At 41.8% G+C, this 15,876-nt stretch overlaps 1 protein-coding gene across 1 annotated transcript in view; it reads left to right on the forward strand.

Annotated features, from left to right (window-relative positions):
- Positions 1-5,429: 5,429 nt before the first annotated feature.
- Positions 5,430-15,876, forward strand: part of LOC117397889 (adhesion G protein-coupled receptor A2) — an 89,180-nt gene continuing 78,733 nt past the window's right edge. The window contains exon 1 of the mRNA XM_059008454.1: positions 5,430-7,154. Within this exon, the coding sequence (XP_058864437.1) occupies positions 6,898-7,154 (257 nt within the window). The 5' untranslated portion in view covers positions 5,430-6,897. The remainder of the gene's footprint in view (positions 7,155-15,876) is intronic.

Genomic DNA, 15,876 nt, shown 5'->3' on the forward strand with positions numbered 1-15,876 from the left:
CACTTCATGATTGTGTCCCACTTGTTGTTGATTCTTCACAAAAAATTACAGTTTCATATCTTTATGTTTGAAGCCTGAAATGTGGCAAAAGGTCGCAAAGTTCAAGGGGGCCGAATACTTTCGCAAGGCACTGTATATACACACTACCGGTCAAAAGTTTTAGAACACCTCCATTTTTCCAGTTTTTATTGAAATTTACGCAGTTTAATGTCTCAATGTACTCTGAAATTAAAGCATAGAACAAATAAACAATTGGAGATAAAAAAGAAATCATGGAATCGTTTCGTTTAACAAAATTTAATCTAAATTTTTTGACTCATCAAAGTAGCCACCTTTTGCAGATATAACAGCCGAACACACTCGTGGCATTCTTTTGACAATGGAAATCAAATATTGTTCGGAAAGTTGTTCCCATCACTGTTGCAGAAGTTCCCACAAATGTGTTGCACTTGTAGGTTGCTTTGCTTTCACCCTTCTGTCCAGTTCATCCCAAACCAGCTCGATGGGGTTTAAGTCTGGAGACTGTGCTGGCCATTCCATGATTTGAAGCCTACCGTCTTGTTCTTTTCTTCTAAGGTAGTTCTGACATAGCCTGGAGGTATGTTTCGGGTCATTATCTTGCTGTAGGATGAACCCCTGACCAACTAGGCGTATACCAGAGGGTATTGCATGGTGCTGCAAAATGCTGTGGTAGCAGTTTTGGTTCAGGGTGCCACTCTGTGCAAGTCGCCGACTCTGGATCCAGCAAAAGAGCCCCAGACCATCACGCTTCCTCCTCCATGTTTGACAGTTGGTGTCACACACCGAGGAACCATCCTTTCGCCTACTCGACGGTGTACAAAAACCCTGCGTGATGAACCGAAGATTTCAAATTTTGATTCATCGGTCCATAAGACCTTCTTCCAGTCTTCAGTAGTCCACTGGTGGTGCTTCATGGCCCAGGCAAGCCTCTTTTTCTTATTTTGCCATCTTAGCAATGGCTTTCTTACTGCCACTCGACCTGTCAAACCTGCAGCTCAAAGTCTTCTCTTCACAGTTGAAACTGAGACTTGCTTACTTCAACCAGTGTTAAGCTGTGCTTGAAGCTGTTGTCCTGTGAGCCGCCTATCACGCAAGCTGTTGACTCTCAGAAACTTGTCTTCTGATTCTGTTGTGGCTTTGGGTCTGCCAGACCTCTTCCTGTCAGAGTTTCCTCCAGTTTCCAAGTGCCTTTTGATGGTGTAGGAAACTGTACTCACTGACACCTTGGCTTTCTTTGCAATTTCTCTAAAGGAAACACCTACACTTTTAAGGGTTATAATGGTCTGTCTGTCTTCCTTTGTTAATTGCCTTTTTCTCGCCATTATGAGAGCAATATACTACTTCCTGCAGTACAATACTGTCCAAATAATGCTTAAGAGGGTGTAGTAACACAGTCTGTTCCAACACTGCTTTTATACAGACAGAGGGTTTATAAGTAATCAGCAAAAGTTGGGACACCTGTAGGAATTGTTAGCATCAACTTTCAAGGCTTAATTTACTTCCATTGCTGCAGAACAGCTGTAAGTTGTTAACCCATTACTTGTTCCCTGAAAAAGGCCTTTTTGTATAACTCTGAAATGTACATTATTTTTCAGTTTTTGGTAACCTAAACTTTTTTTTTAACCTCTGGCAGTTTACCGCTTACCTTTGTACCATTTCAGGTTATTCACTGGACTTGAACTGCTTAAATTTCAATAAAAACTGGAAAAATGGGGGTGTTCTCAAACTTTTGACCGGTAGTGTATATATATATATACAGACGTGCTCAAATTTGTTGGTACCCTTACAGCTCATTGAAATAATGCTTCATTCCTCCTGAAAAGTGATGAAATTAAAAGCTATTTTATCATGTATACTTGCATGCCTTTGGTATGTTATAGAATAAAGCAAAGAAGCTGTGAAAAGAGATGAATTATTGCTTATTCTACAAAGATATTCTAAAATGGCCTGGACACATTTGTTGGTACCCCTTAGAAAAGATAATAAATAATTGGATTATAGTGATATTTCAAACTAATTAGTTTCTTTAATTAGTATCACACGTCTCCAAGATCCATGGAACTGTAGCCAACCTCCCTGGGTGCAGCCGCAAGAGGAAAATCGACCCCAGATTGAACAGAAGGATAGTGCGAATGGTAGAAAAAGAACCAAGGATAACTGCCAAAGAGATACAAGCTGAACTCCAAGGTGAAGGTACGTAAGTTTCTGATTGCACCATCCGTCGCTTTTTGAGCGAAAGTGGGCTCCATGGAAGAAGACCCAGGAGGACTCCACTTTTGAAAGAAAAACATAAAAAAGCCAGACTGGAATTTGCTAAAATGCATATTGACAAGCCACAATCCTTCTGGGAGAATGTCCTTTGGACAGATGAGTCAAAACTGGAGCTTTTTGGCAAGTCACAACAGCTCTATGTTCACAGACGAAAAAATGAATCTTTCAAAGAAAAGAACACCATACCTACAGTGAAACATGGAGGAGGCTCGGTTATGTTTTGGGGCTGCTTTGCTGCGCCTGGCACAGGGTGCCTTGAATCTGTGCAGGGCACAATGAAATCTCAAGACTATCAAGGCATTCTGGAGCGAAACGTACTGCCCAGTGTCAGAAAGCTCTGTCTCAGTCGCAGGTCATGGGTCCTCCAACAGGATAATGACCCAAAACACACAGCTAAAAGCACCCAAGAATGGATAAGAATAAAACATTGGACTATTCTGAAGTGGCCTTCTATGAGTCCTGATCTGAATCCTATCGAACATCTATGGAAAGAGCTGAAACTTGCAGTCTGGAGAAGGCACCCATCAAACCTGAGACAGCTGGAGCAGTTTGCTCAGGAAGAGTGGGCCAAACTACCTGTTAACAGGTGCAGAAGTCTCATTGAGAGCTACAGAAAACGTTTGATTGCAGTGATTGCCTCTAAAGGTTGTGCAACAAAATATTAGGTTAGCGGTCCCATCATTTTTGTCCATGCCATTTTCATTTGTTTTCTTATTTACAATATTATGTTGAATAAAAAATCAAAAGCAAAGTCTGATTTCTATTAAATATGGAATAAACAATGGTGGATGCCAATTACTTTTGTCAGTTTCAAGTTATTTCAGAGAAAATTTGTTTTTTGTGGAGGGGTACCAACAAATTTGAGCACATCTATGTATATATATATATATATATATATATATATATATATATATATATATATATATATATATATATATATATATATATATATATATATATATATATATATATATATATATATATATATATATATATATATATGTAGGCACACACAGACTTAAACTTTATATATACAGTATGTGCTTTAAAATATAAATAAACAGAACAGCTAAAATGATGAATATAGCTACTTATCCCGTGTCTGCTTGTCAATACTCTTGATAGTCTCTAAGTGGCTGTGTCATTGGTGTAGACAGACTCGTTGTTGATGCAATACTTACATTTCCAACATACACTTATCGGAGTCCAATGTTTCGGCTGCTTCGTTGGTGTTGTGAGGTTTGAGACCAGGCTGCTAACATGCTGGGTGTGTTTCTTCTGAGTTGTGGCTGACCTTGGTGTCCGATCTATCATTGGTGTGCCAGCGGGGTCTTGCTCTCTCTCAGCCGGGCCGGCTGGCCGTGCCAGTGCGGTCTGGACTGAGAGCAGCGCCGTGCGTCGCCCCTGCTGATATAGCGGACTCGCACGCACTTATCCCCGGAAAGGTAAGGCAGGGGGACTGCGTGCCATTGGGTTCAAGCGCCCTAATCAGGAGACACCAGTTTGGAGGTAAACATGCAGAGCATTTTTAATTAAAGAGCCATACAGACAACCAAAAGTTGTTCCATAATTTAGGTGCCATATAACTAAAAGATCTACCACCTGAGGGTTTTTTTCTGAATAATAGGTGCAGACAGTAACCCAGCATCCAGTGATCGGAGCGGCAATTAGAGACATAGGGTTCCAAAAGATCGTTAAGATATGGAGGAGCAAGACCATTTAAAGCTTTATAAGTTAACAGCAACACCTTAAAATCTATTCTAAAACTAACAGGGAGCCAATGCAAGGATGCCAGCACGGGGATGATATGCTCTCGCCTCTTGACCCGAGTTAAAATTCTAGCAGCAGCATTTTGTACAAGTTGGAGGCGAGAAATAATGTTGTGGCTAGTCCCAATGAAAAGACCATTGCAATAATCAATCCTAGAAGATATAAAAGCATGCATTAATCTCTCTGCATCCTGCCTGGAGAGAATGCCTCTCAGTCCTGCAATATTTCTTAAATGAAAAAAGTACATTTTTGTAACATTTTTAATATGTGCTTCAAAAGAGAGGTCTGTATCAAATACAACACCTATGTTAAAGATAATACTAAGAGTGAGAGGACGTCTATTTAAAATAACCATTAAAATAGCCTATATTTAAATGGTTTAATTAGTCATATCAATTAACAATGTGTCCCGGTTTTAAGCTTTGAAAATCTGGTCACCCTAATCCATGTACACTGCAGCCCCATCAGAAGCTGTCCGCAATGCCATACATGAGATGAATACACACACACTAGGCTTTCATAAAAAAAGAGTGAAATAGTCTGAAACTCATCCTGTTTAGTACAGAGAACAAAAAACACAGAAAACAAGACGCTTTTTATAAAATAAAAAAAAACTTTATTTTGTTTATACAATTTCTTTCAGCATGGTCAGCTCAAATCTGACAGTGTGCAATGAAACGTCAACATGTAGGGAACATGGGAAAAAATTGAACAAATTGGATAATAAATAAAGTAATTATAGCCGTATATACAAAAGGGACCAAAAGCAACAACAACAAAAAAAGGATAAAAATGTGTGAAGAAAAAAAAGAAACAAAAAGATAATACTAAGAGTGAGAGGACGTCTATTTAAAATAACCATTAAAACAGCCTACATTTAAATGGTTTAATTAGTCTTATCAATTATTTAACAATATGTTTGAGCTTAGAAAATCTAGTCACCCTGATTCATGTACACTGGAGCCCCATCAGAAGCTTTGCAATCAATTGCCTCCAACACTGATGGAAATCCAGCTATGTTATAAAACGCATCTTTTTTTGACGCTGCGGTTGCTGGTCAATGGGAAAATGCATTTAATTGCCTGCCTTACAAACTAACGCATCTGTTACCTGATGCAGGACACGGGACATGGCTGGCTGCGTGACTCCAAATCTGTCTCCTTCGGCTCTCTGAAAAGAGCCTGTTGCATAAAATCTCAATGCCATTCATATTTTCATATGCACAGGTAATGCGTGGCTTCCGTCTGTCAGGCTTTCCGAGTCACACTTTAGTACCTCGCACAAATTGAATATCGCTGCCCGATCTAATCTGGACCGTTGCATGATGTCCTCGTCAGGCAGGTTGTCTGCGTGGCCTATTATTTCGCAAATGTCGTCTGACATTTCGTTGTTGTTCTCAGTGCAGTGCTGCGGGCTCCTGATGCAAAGGCTGAACTCAATGCTCCTCATTTTACAGCAATACTAGCGACAATGCCAGCAACAGCGACAGCATTACCCATACATGCTGCAAGAGCAGCGCACAAATCCGTGTTTACAATGACAATGTGCAGTTCCTATGGTGAACGCTAGGCTCTGCCTTTAGGGCTGCTCAGACCAGTCGGAAAATGTTTCCTTAAACATTAAACGTCCCTTATTAAGTTATTTTGGCACAGACAGTTCAAGCATAGCGCCCAGTATTTGGACTATTCCGGCGCTAGGACCCAGCGGAGCCGCGTCTCCCACCGCTGGAGAGGGGAGGCTCCGGAGTCAGAAACCCGACCCCGGAGTGACAGAGTGGCAGAGGCAGGAGACCGGCCAGCCAGGACCGCTACATCCCAGGAATAAACTGCAACTGGTGAGCCGACCCGGGACGAGCGGGGACCGTTACACAGACTGCAGCCTCTCCTCACAACCGTAGAGCGAGAAAGAGAGCAGAAAACAAACGGGACTGGAGCGACTAGCGGCCGAGGCGGAGAAAAACTCCCGAACTTCCAAACTCGGGACCTCTAAGAGCTACTGCAAGTCGGGGGAAAAAAGGAACGTCCCACTTCTTTTTCGACGTGCTGTCATTTCTGGAAATTGAAGGAATTATTATTGTTATTATTCCGACTACATGAGTTAAAAGAAAAAAGAAAACGTGTGCATGACTGCGGGCGCAGATAATTGAGGGGAAAGGCGACTTAAGATGCAATTGCGATTTTGTATATGAAATTGAACAGTGTACAGTGCGGCACTGGACTGCATGCAACTAAATACATGCGGAAAAACACTGAACCGGGGAGGCGACTTCACTGTGCAAAGCGGACCGGGAAAGCGTTCCGTGCTTCTGATTATTACACGCAAGCGAGTCAGTGCGTCGCAGCTGCACAATCTGAAGAGGAATTCAACAAAAACAAAACAAAAAACAACTATTTTTGAGATCAAGATAAAGTTGTGCACTGGATATATTATTATTAGTTTGATACTGTGCAAAGCGCAATAACTGACCTAAAACACATATACCCGCTGTATATTAAATCTGAAGAATTTGAATAGTTTATAACAATACTATTTTATTAAATTATTATTATTATTATTATTATTATTATTATTATTATTATTATTATTATTATTATTATTATTATTTAGGGTAATTCTTTCCCAATTTTATTTAGGCTATATATATATATATATTATATATATATATTGGAGAGGGAAGGGACCAGACTGTACGACTGAAGAAGTTAAATCAACCATTTCATTTCCATATTAGACCCCTTCCTGTTTCCTACTATCGAGCGGCGGCTCTGCCTCGGGAGTGCACCCGGGAGAGTATGGGCTGATTTCGGGCCAGCTGTGGTGGGATCGACCGGGATAATGCGGGGGGTGACCGGCGGGGCATCGTTACCGTCGCCGTTCTGGGGGCGCTTTTTCCTCTTGGTCGGGGCGCTCTTGTGGGGGTCCCTGGGAGCCAGCAGCTGCCCGGACCTCTCCACAAGCCGCTGCATCTGCGTGGACGAGAGCTCCAAGCAGGGACACGTCGTTGCAGCTGTCCGGAAAAAAGTGATCTGCAGCGGGGAAGACCTGACAGAACCACCGCTGGCGAGTCTGCTTCCAAACCGGACTGTCACTCTGTAAGTACACAAAACAAGCGAGGTGTTTTTATCTTTGAACTTGGGACACACCTTTCCACATGGCTAGATAAATACACATCTCTCTCTCTCTCTCTCTCTCTCACTCTCTCTCTCTCTCTCACACACTTTTTCGTAATAGCAAGCAAACAAAATAAACCACAAGCTTTGCAAAATTGGTGTTTAATACGGAGTCTTCTAACCAAATGAAAAGCCCCATACATGTATGCATGGTACCGTTCTGGACACAAGACTGCACTTGGAAACATTTCAAATGTCACGCGTGGAGCGTTAGCATTAATCACTCATTTGGAACGGAAGTCCTCGTTGTAACAGCGTGCCCCCTCCAGTGACATGATTCAGTGAACGTTCAAAGTGCCGTCCTGTCATAGCATAAATATGTCACCACAGCGCGTAAACGTCAAAGACACGTTTCAGAAATGTAGCTTGTAATTTGAGACCGCTAATTGTGGTTCTGTTTAGATTCTAATTAAACACAATGACCCACTCAGCTGTCACGCTACCTGCTGGATAATTGACTTAGTCCCGCGGTCCATTTAATTTTATTAATGTTCGTCCATCTGTTGCTAGGTTATTGTGTAGAACCTAAACACTGTGCGCATGCTCCAACGAGGTCATGCCTGCTTGAACTGAACTGATTTATGTATTTATTTATTTTAGTATTCATTTTTATTTATTTATGTTAAGGTAGTGCTCGCAATTTCAACAGCAAATTATTTGCGTTTGTTCTTGTATTTTAAGCAATGTTGTGATTTGCAGATAGCTTTCAGACTTCATTGTATGAATACTATACCTGCAAGCATCTCGTTTTTATTTGATCTTAACACCTTTTTTAAAAAATATAGAAATGATGCATGAATAAATAAACGTTTATCACATGTGCTTTTCTGAGGATAAATAACAAAATATAGTTTTATGTGCTGTTGATTTGGGGGTATGAGATTGGTAAATGTTGCTTGAGCTTTGACTTGCTGCTATAGTTATCAAGCTACTTATGTGAGGTACACGGTAATGACAGCGCTGGAGAGCTGAGAGTGGAGTGTGTAGACTAGTGCTCATTATTATTAAGGTGCTGGTAATGACAGCGCTGGAGAGCTGAGAGTGGAGTGTGTAGACTAGTGCTCATTATTATTAAGGTGCTGGTAATGACAGCGCTGGAGAGCTGAGAGTGGAGTGTTTAGACTAGTGCTCATTATTATTAAGGTGCTGGTAATGACAGCGCTGGAGAGCTGAGAGTGGAGTGTGTAGACTAGCGCTCATTATTATTAAGGTGCTGGTAATGACAGCGCTGGAGAGCTGAGAGTGGAGTGTGTAGACTAGCGCTCATTATTATTAAGGTGCTGGTAATGACAGCGCTGGAGAGCTGAGAGTGGAGTGTGTAGACTAGCGCTCATTATTATTAAGGTGCTGGTAATGACAGCGCTGGAGAGCTGAGAGTGGAGTGTGTAGACTAGTGCTCATTATTATTAAGGTGCTGGTAATGACAGCGCTGGAGAGCTGAGAGTGGAGTGTGTAGACTAGTGCTCATTATTATTAAGGTGCTGGTAATGACAGCGCTGGAGAGCTGAGAGTGGAGTGTTTAGACTAGTGCTCATTATTATTAAGGTGCTGGTAATGACAGCGCTGCAGAGCTGAGAGTGGAGTGTGTAGACTAGCGCTCATTATTATTAAGGTGCTGGTAATGACAGCGCTGGAGAGCTGAGAGTGGAGTGTGTAGACTAGCGCTCATTATTATTAAGGTGCTGGTAATGACAGCGCTGCAGAGCTGAGAGTGGAGTGATTAGACTTGCGCTCATTATTATTAAGGTGCTGGTAATGACAGCGCTGGAGAGCTGAGAGTGGAGTGTGTAGACTAGCGCTCATTATTATTAAGGTGCTGGTAATGACAGCGCTGGAGAGCTGAGAGTGGAGTGATTAGACTTGCGCTCATTTAAATATACTGCACAGACTCTTGCATCTCTATTTATCAATGTTCCAAAAACTCACTCTTGCGAAACATTTTTAAACTAATAAATAAACAATTACCATAACGAACATTATGGTGTTCATCGTAGTAATGTTGAGTTCTTACCTGTAAACAGGAACATGTTTAAAGTTTGAGACTCATTGTCTGGAGCTCGGTGTTATTTACATTATCATCGATACACTGCGGTTCGAGGTTCAAGCTACATCTGCATATTGTAAGTGGATGAAAGCTGAAAATACTTTTTAAAAACACCATTTTCTTATACCAATACAGTTATAGTATAATTTTAATAGCAAAGCTGTATTTATCTTGAGTATTTCAACTCTGGGGAAACCTCAACGTTTCTAGAAATATATTTCAAGGGCAATTCTCATCCCTCTCATTAAATCTGCATGATGCCACACTCGCTGTAGCGCTCAACGCTGCCTCAGGGGCCGGCTGTACTAAAGGGATCTGATCTGGGATCCAGGCTCCAATCTGAGCAGAGTGTCAGTGCTCTTCGAAGGCTTTATAATTCCATGACTCAGAAGCGACTGAATAATACAGCTATTTGCCACACTCATCACTCATGACAATATTGTGCCAGCAATTTATTGTTTTGAATAATTGCTGCAGGAATGTTGTTGGATCTGTTAGGAGGGATGCAATGTTTTTGGTAATGATAGTGCTGGAGAGCTGAGAGTGGAGTGTGTTAGACTAGCTCTCATTATTATTATTAAGGTGCAGGTAATTAACATGCTGGAGAGCTGAGAATGGAGTGTTGTTAATACCAATTTTCATCAGAATGTAATAAGCAGTTTTCCAGATAAATGTGAAGTGCGACACACAGATGGACACTTCCATATATCCTCAGATAAGAAGCGAAGTCATTGAGGTAAGAGTCAGAGGAAGATATTTGCAGCTGCTCTAGATACACAGCCTTCCTTCTATGGCGGGCAGGGGCAATACCAATACCAATTCCAATACCAATACCAATTCCAATACCAATACCAATTCCAATACCAATACCATTCCAATACCATTTCCAATACCATTCCCAATACCATTTCCAATACCAATTCCAATACCATTCCCAATACCATTTCCAATACCAATTTAATACCAATTCCAATACCAATTCCAATACCATTTCCAATACCAATACCATTTCCAATTCAATACCATTTGCAATACCATTTCCAATATCAATACCATTTCCAATACAATGTCCAATACCAATCCATTTCCCATTTTGATCAATTCCAACACATCATTGATCAAAATTACAATTAGCAGTGTTCTGTTAAAATGAGCTTCTTGCTGTGGCAACACATTACTTACATTGAAGTCACTGTTACTCAATTAAGTTGGCTTCAAATGAAAGCAGTTGAACAATCACAGCCCTGACTGCAGCCCCAGTCTTCCTGGATTGGCTGCACTGATAGAAATTAAACACATTTTTTCTGGTATAATGGTCGGCTTGGCTGTGTTTACCCCCCAGTTCTTCACCTGCCCCTGTTAGAGGTTTAGTGGTTTGATGTGAGAGTTGGTTTACTTGATAGCTAATAATATGCTCCTAGCATAAGGAAATCACCATTGTGGTCTCATATTAAAGTGATTGTAGCTGATAAAATAATTTTATAAATCTCAATTACACATCCGTTCACTATGTAGGTCTCAAATGTGTAAACATTTTTAGATCGGATATCTGGTACTACACCAGGTGAAGAAATCAGTTTGCGAGCCATGCTTTCAGATAACTCGTTTCTATGAACCTCATAACCCGGGTAGGTGCTCCAGTTTCCCCACCCCACCTATGTTTCCATTTCGGGCTCCCAAAAACTGGTCCGATTATCTCGTCCGATTTCACTCCTCGGGCTGGCCTGAATTCTAAACTCTGAATTCGTCTGAGAGGAAATTACATCACTAAATGTCAATCAAAATGTTGTAGGGGGCGGGAGCATACTTCTAACAGGACATTGTGGCTGGTATTAAATTCAGCGGATTTGCCACCTTGGGGGATTTTGACAGTTTTTGAATTGCTGTTTTTTAACTTAGCACATTCACAAAGAAAAATGCAACGCAGCTTTGCATTTATATTTTTACTTCCAAAAACATTCAAATGAATGTTTATGTAATTAAATATGTCTGCTAAAACAGTATCTCATTAATAGTAACTCATTATAGCATCTACAGTGTAACTGCAGCAACTTGGAGAACAACACAGAGGCTTTCTAATCGGTTACAGTATTTATCGTTCTTATATAGCCCTTCATTTTAAGGTACCGGTAAACTTTTACGATAAGCATTTGTTGTGTTGCAGTTTTGAAACTTTGGTATGGTTCACAGCGTAACACAGCGGAGTGATCACAGTATCATGTAATTGTAGGGCAGTATTTCCACGAGTGATAACTTTGTTCGCTGTAGTCTGGCAGCTAAATTGTTTATCAAAAGTGTTCTCAGATTTCACTGTAAGAAAAAGAAAAAACAAACAGTACAAACTGTTTCCCCTCCCCTTCCCCTTCCTCTTCTCTCTTTGTCTCTCCTTTCCTCACCCCATCCCACTTATCCTGTCGTTCGCTCTACCACTCCCTCCCCTCTGTTTTCTCCCTCTCTCTCACAGTTTTCCCCTACTTCTCTCTCCTCTCCTTTTTTCTCCATCTCCCCCTCTCCCTGTCTCTTCTTGCTCCCTCCCCCTGTCTCCTCTCTGTCTCTCTCCCTGTCTCCTCTCTCCCTGTGTCTCCTCTGTCTCTCTCCTTGTCTCCTCTCTGTCTCTCTCCCTGTCTCCTCTCTCCCCTGTCTCCTCTGTCTCTCTCCTTTTCTCCTCTCTTTCTCTCTCCCTCTGTCTCCTCTCTGTCTCTCTCCTTGTCTCCTCTCTGTCTCTCTCCCTGTCTCCTCTCTCCCCGTGTCTCCTCTCTGTCTCTCTCCTTGTCTCCTCTCTGTCTCTCTCTCTGTCTCCTCTCTCCCCGTCTCCTCTGTCTCTCTCCTTGTCTCCTCCCTGTCTCCTCTCTCCTGTGTCTCTCTCCCTGTCTCCTCTCTCCCCCTGTCTCCTCTCTGTCTCTCTCCCTGTCTCCTCTCTCCTGTGTCTCTCTCCCTGTCTCCTCTCTCTCCCAGTCTCCTCTCTGTCTCTCTCCCTGTCTCCTCTGCCTCCTCTCTGTCTCCTCTCTCCCCTGTCTCCTCTCTGTCTCTCCCTGTCTCCTCTCTGCCTCCTCTCTGTCTCTCTCCCTGTCTCCTCTCTGTCTCTCTCCCTGTTTCCTCTCGCTCCCTCTCCCTGTTTCCTCTCACTCCCCCCACATCCCCTTTCAGCATGCCTGTCAACACTGAGTTTTCAAAATAAGAGAGCTTTTGTAAACTGAAGTCTTTGTGGTCTAAATTGAAGTGAATACCTACGCAAGACAAAAACAGAAAACAGAAAACAACCATGGCATGCTTCACAATCACACTCTGTCTTGGCCCCGTGGTTCTTATTGTACTGTAGTTGTAGGCAGCTGATTTGGCAGCAGCCAGTACTTTGTAAACTAGTCCACTGTAGTCATTGGCGACTCGTGGCTTGAAAAACTGCTGGGGCACAGCCCCGCCCCCTCACCCCCCCCCCCCCCCCCCCCCCCCAAAAAAAAAAAAAAACTGTGCTCAAACCCGATGCCCGATTTTAACCATTTTTATGTAAACATTAAGCTAGCTTTCTAACATTACCAGATCTTTCATCACAAACAGTTCGACGCCAGATTGTCACAATCAAGAGAGCTGCAAACAACACTTACAGGCAAGAGTCTCTTATGGACAGACAGCTGCACCTGCACTAACCTGAGCGCCTGAAATGGAAGGATCGTCACACTCTCGTGCTGTTCATAACATTCTGAACTACAGAAGAGTCAGGTTCGGTTTCTGCTGATGTCTCTGCCGTTGGTGGTTTAGCATTTTTGTTGTAGAAAAACTCCAAACGTAGCTGTCTTTTTGTCATTTTAACAAGGCTCAAATTCACTCTGTCTTTAGCACATATTTTCGCTGACTGAAAAAGTCTCACACGAGGACAAATATAACGGTGAAAGGTCTTAGACACTCTTTGGTTATGTTATTAAGTTTTGAAAGTTTGAAATAAACTGCGCACTTACGTATATAATTTAATTCGTACTTATGGTTGTTCATTTTTGTTAACTAACATTTGGTGCTCAAAGCAAAGCAAACCATTTTATTTAATTTCACAAATCCTGACTAATTTAATTACCGTCTGACTGACGCAGGTCTGCCGGTGGTACCTAATCTTCTTGAGGTTCGGGGGGGGGGGGGACGGGGGGACTTGTGCACACAGTTGCATTAACTACATTGTATAACTACAGCGCCTTTAAAACAAAAACAAACAAACAAAAATGTACGAACAGCTGATCCAAAAAGAAACTTGGGTTAATTGACAGCAAACCCAACCACTCATTTTTTATGGTATCAACACTGCACTGACATTCACTAGCCTATCAGGCTTTGTTGAGCTGACGGACACGCTGTAGCCTAAACAAATAATCAGAATGAAAACTAATAGGTAGGGCTCTACTTAAATCGCGATAAATTTACGTATTTTTCACGGGTATGTTGCGGAATAAAATTAGGATTTCTCTGACATTTCGTGGACCTGTTTAAACATTAAACAAACCTAAGTAGACAGTATTTCAGAACACTATAAAGCCTAAAAATAGTGGTACTTGCTTCAGTGCTGTCATTTGTTAAAGGCACGCATGCAGCATCCCCCTGCAGGTGACTTGCCCATACATTGAGACTGCACGTCTGCATCCACTGAATTGATTGGAAGTTAAGGCAAAGCTTTGCCAAGTTATACAGATGTGGAAATCGATTAGAAACAGCCCAAAAACTCGGTTACACAAGGGCATCTGGCATACTTTAATAAAGTCAATGTATGCAGCACGTTCGTTATCATGTTATTTGTCCCATCCAATAATTTATTTTATTAGTACCGAGTCAAAACAAAGAAGACGTGGCTATTCGGGTCTAAAATTACAACTAATCAGCAGGTTGAAGCGAGGTGGCTGTGGTGGATCGTTTTAGTACTGATTTAACTTGCAGACAGGAATACTTCTTGTCTGGGCTGACTTTCCAGTTTGGTTTCTGAAAGCTGCTGTTTATTTTGCGTTCTGTTCAGCAGCCTCTGAAGTAGCCTTTTGTTTAATGTGTGATTCTGAACCTAAATAGCGGTCGATTGTATTTTCTCCAAAGACACATTACAAGTTGTGCAAAACAATTACCTCCATCTGCATGTACAGTTGAAATATACTTTGCTTTCTTTGTCGTCCATTTCTACTATTTTACCTCCAATGCTGAAAACTAGATTTTAGAACCTAAATCAAAACAATGCAGCACCTTTGTCCCGCCCCCTCCTGCACAGTACAGGTCACATAAAAGCAGTAAAGACGCACTGATAGGCTGATTAAAACTTTGTCCTTTGAATAGTAAACAAGAACGTTAACTGCTTTGTAGAATTTATTTTGTAAATGTTACTTGTGGATGTTTTTTGTTTGTTTGTTTTTTGATTGAGTGCAATCCACACAGGACGGCGAAGGAATAAAAAGGGCTATCTACAGAAGGAAGATGCGTAGTTTGCATCGCTTGCGTTGTGCAGTAGTTCATTTAAACACGTTTCTTTTTTTCCTCTCCGTACTCGTTTGTATTCTTTGGCCCCTAGAGGTGAATTTCGCGGTGACCCCTCCATTTCACGATTTCCGCGAAATCCGCTAAATCGCGATTTAGGTAGGTCCCTACTAATAGGTAACCGAGCTCAGGAATTGAAACAGTTTTGCCGTTTCTCTCTCAGCAGCGTCCAGAACTGTTTTCATTCTGATTTATTTCTTTAGTTATTCAATTAATAATAGGTTGTACATTTACCACTCCATCTCCAAGACCTGGATGGACTCGGTTACCGCCCCTTGATGAAGCTGGCTGCACAGTCCGTGAAAAATGATAATCTTATTAAGTAAGCTGGCCGCTGGAGAGGTCAGCAGACAGTAATGTCGAGAGGCGAGTGCATTCTACGTAAATACATAGGCTACTCATTACATAGGAGATGTCCTCTACCCCATCTATGTGTGTAGTAGTTAGGCTACATGGCATATACAGTCATAGCCTATATGTTACATGCATCTGTGTGTGGTGCAGCTTGCTTATGTATTCTCATTGGTTGACAGCAACGCGCTGAATAAAAAGTTCGCTCCGTAAGCGAAAAGAAAAATCTTAATGGGAAGTGAAAAATATAAAAATAATGCAATTTCTTTATTTCTTACACATGTTTCAGTGAACGATCCTAACGCAGTAGCTAAGCCACTGCCTGCCAGAAATCTGGTCACGTCCCCCCCCCCGCACCCCGCACCCCGCACCCCGCACCCCGCACCCCGCGTCGCCACGGACTGTAGTTGATTTTGCACGACAGCAAAGCAGTTGACGTTGTTACTTTTATCACACAGCACACCTAGAGGCTGAGTTTGGTACTGCACATTGACCTCGTCATCAAAGGAGCTGGTACAACTCTAAAAGGAAATACAGCTTTACCATAAATAATTATGAACATTGATTTTCACGGGAACTGTAGCAATGTATTTTCATGGCAGTTATTACAAGTGAAAATATTTACGTACAGTATATGGAGAGCAGCATAACAGGAGCGCCACTTCTGTATCTGTGTGTGTGGGTCTGCCCTTCCTTTCCCTGGTTGCTGCTAGTGCTGCGTGCGTGCGTGTGTGTGTGTGTGCATGTGTGTGC

This window comes from Acipenser ruthenus, chromosome 37, assembly GCF_902713425.1.
Source record: "Acipenser ruthenus chromosome 37, fAciRut3.2 maternal haplotype, whole genome shotgun sequence".
Classification (NCBI taxonomy): Eukaryota; Metazoa; Chordata; class Actinopteri; order Acipenseriformes; family Acipenseridae; genus Acipenser; species Acipenser ruthenus.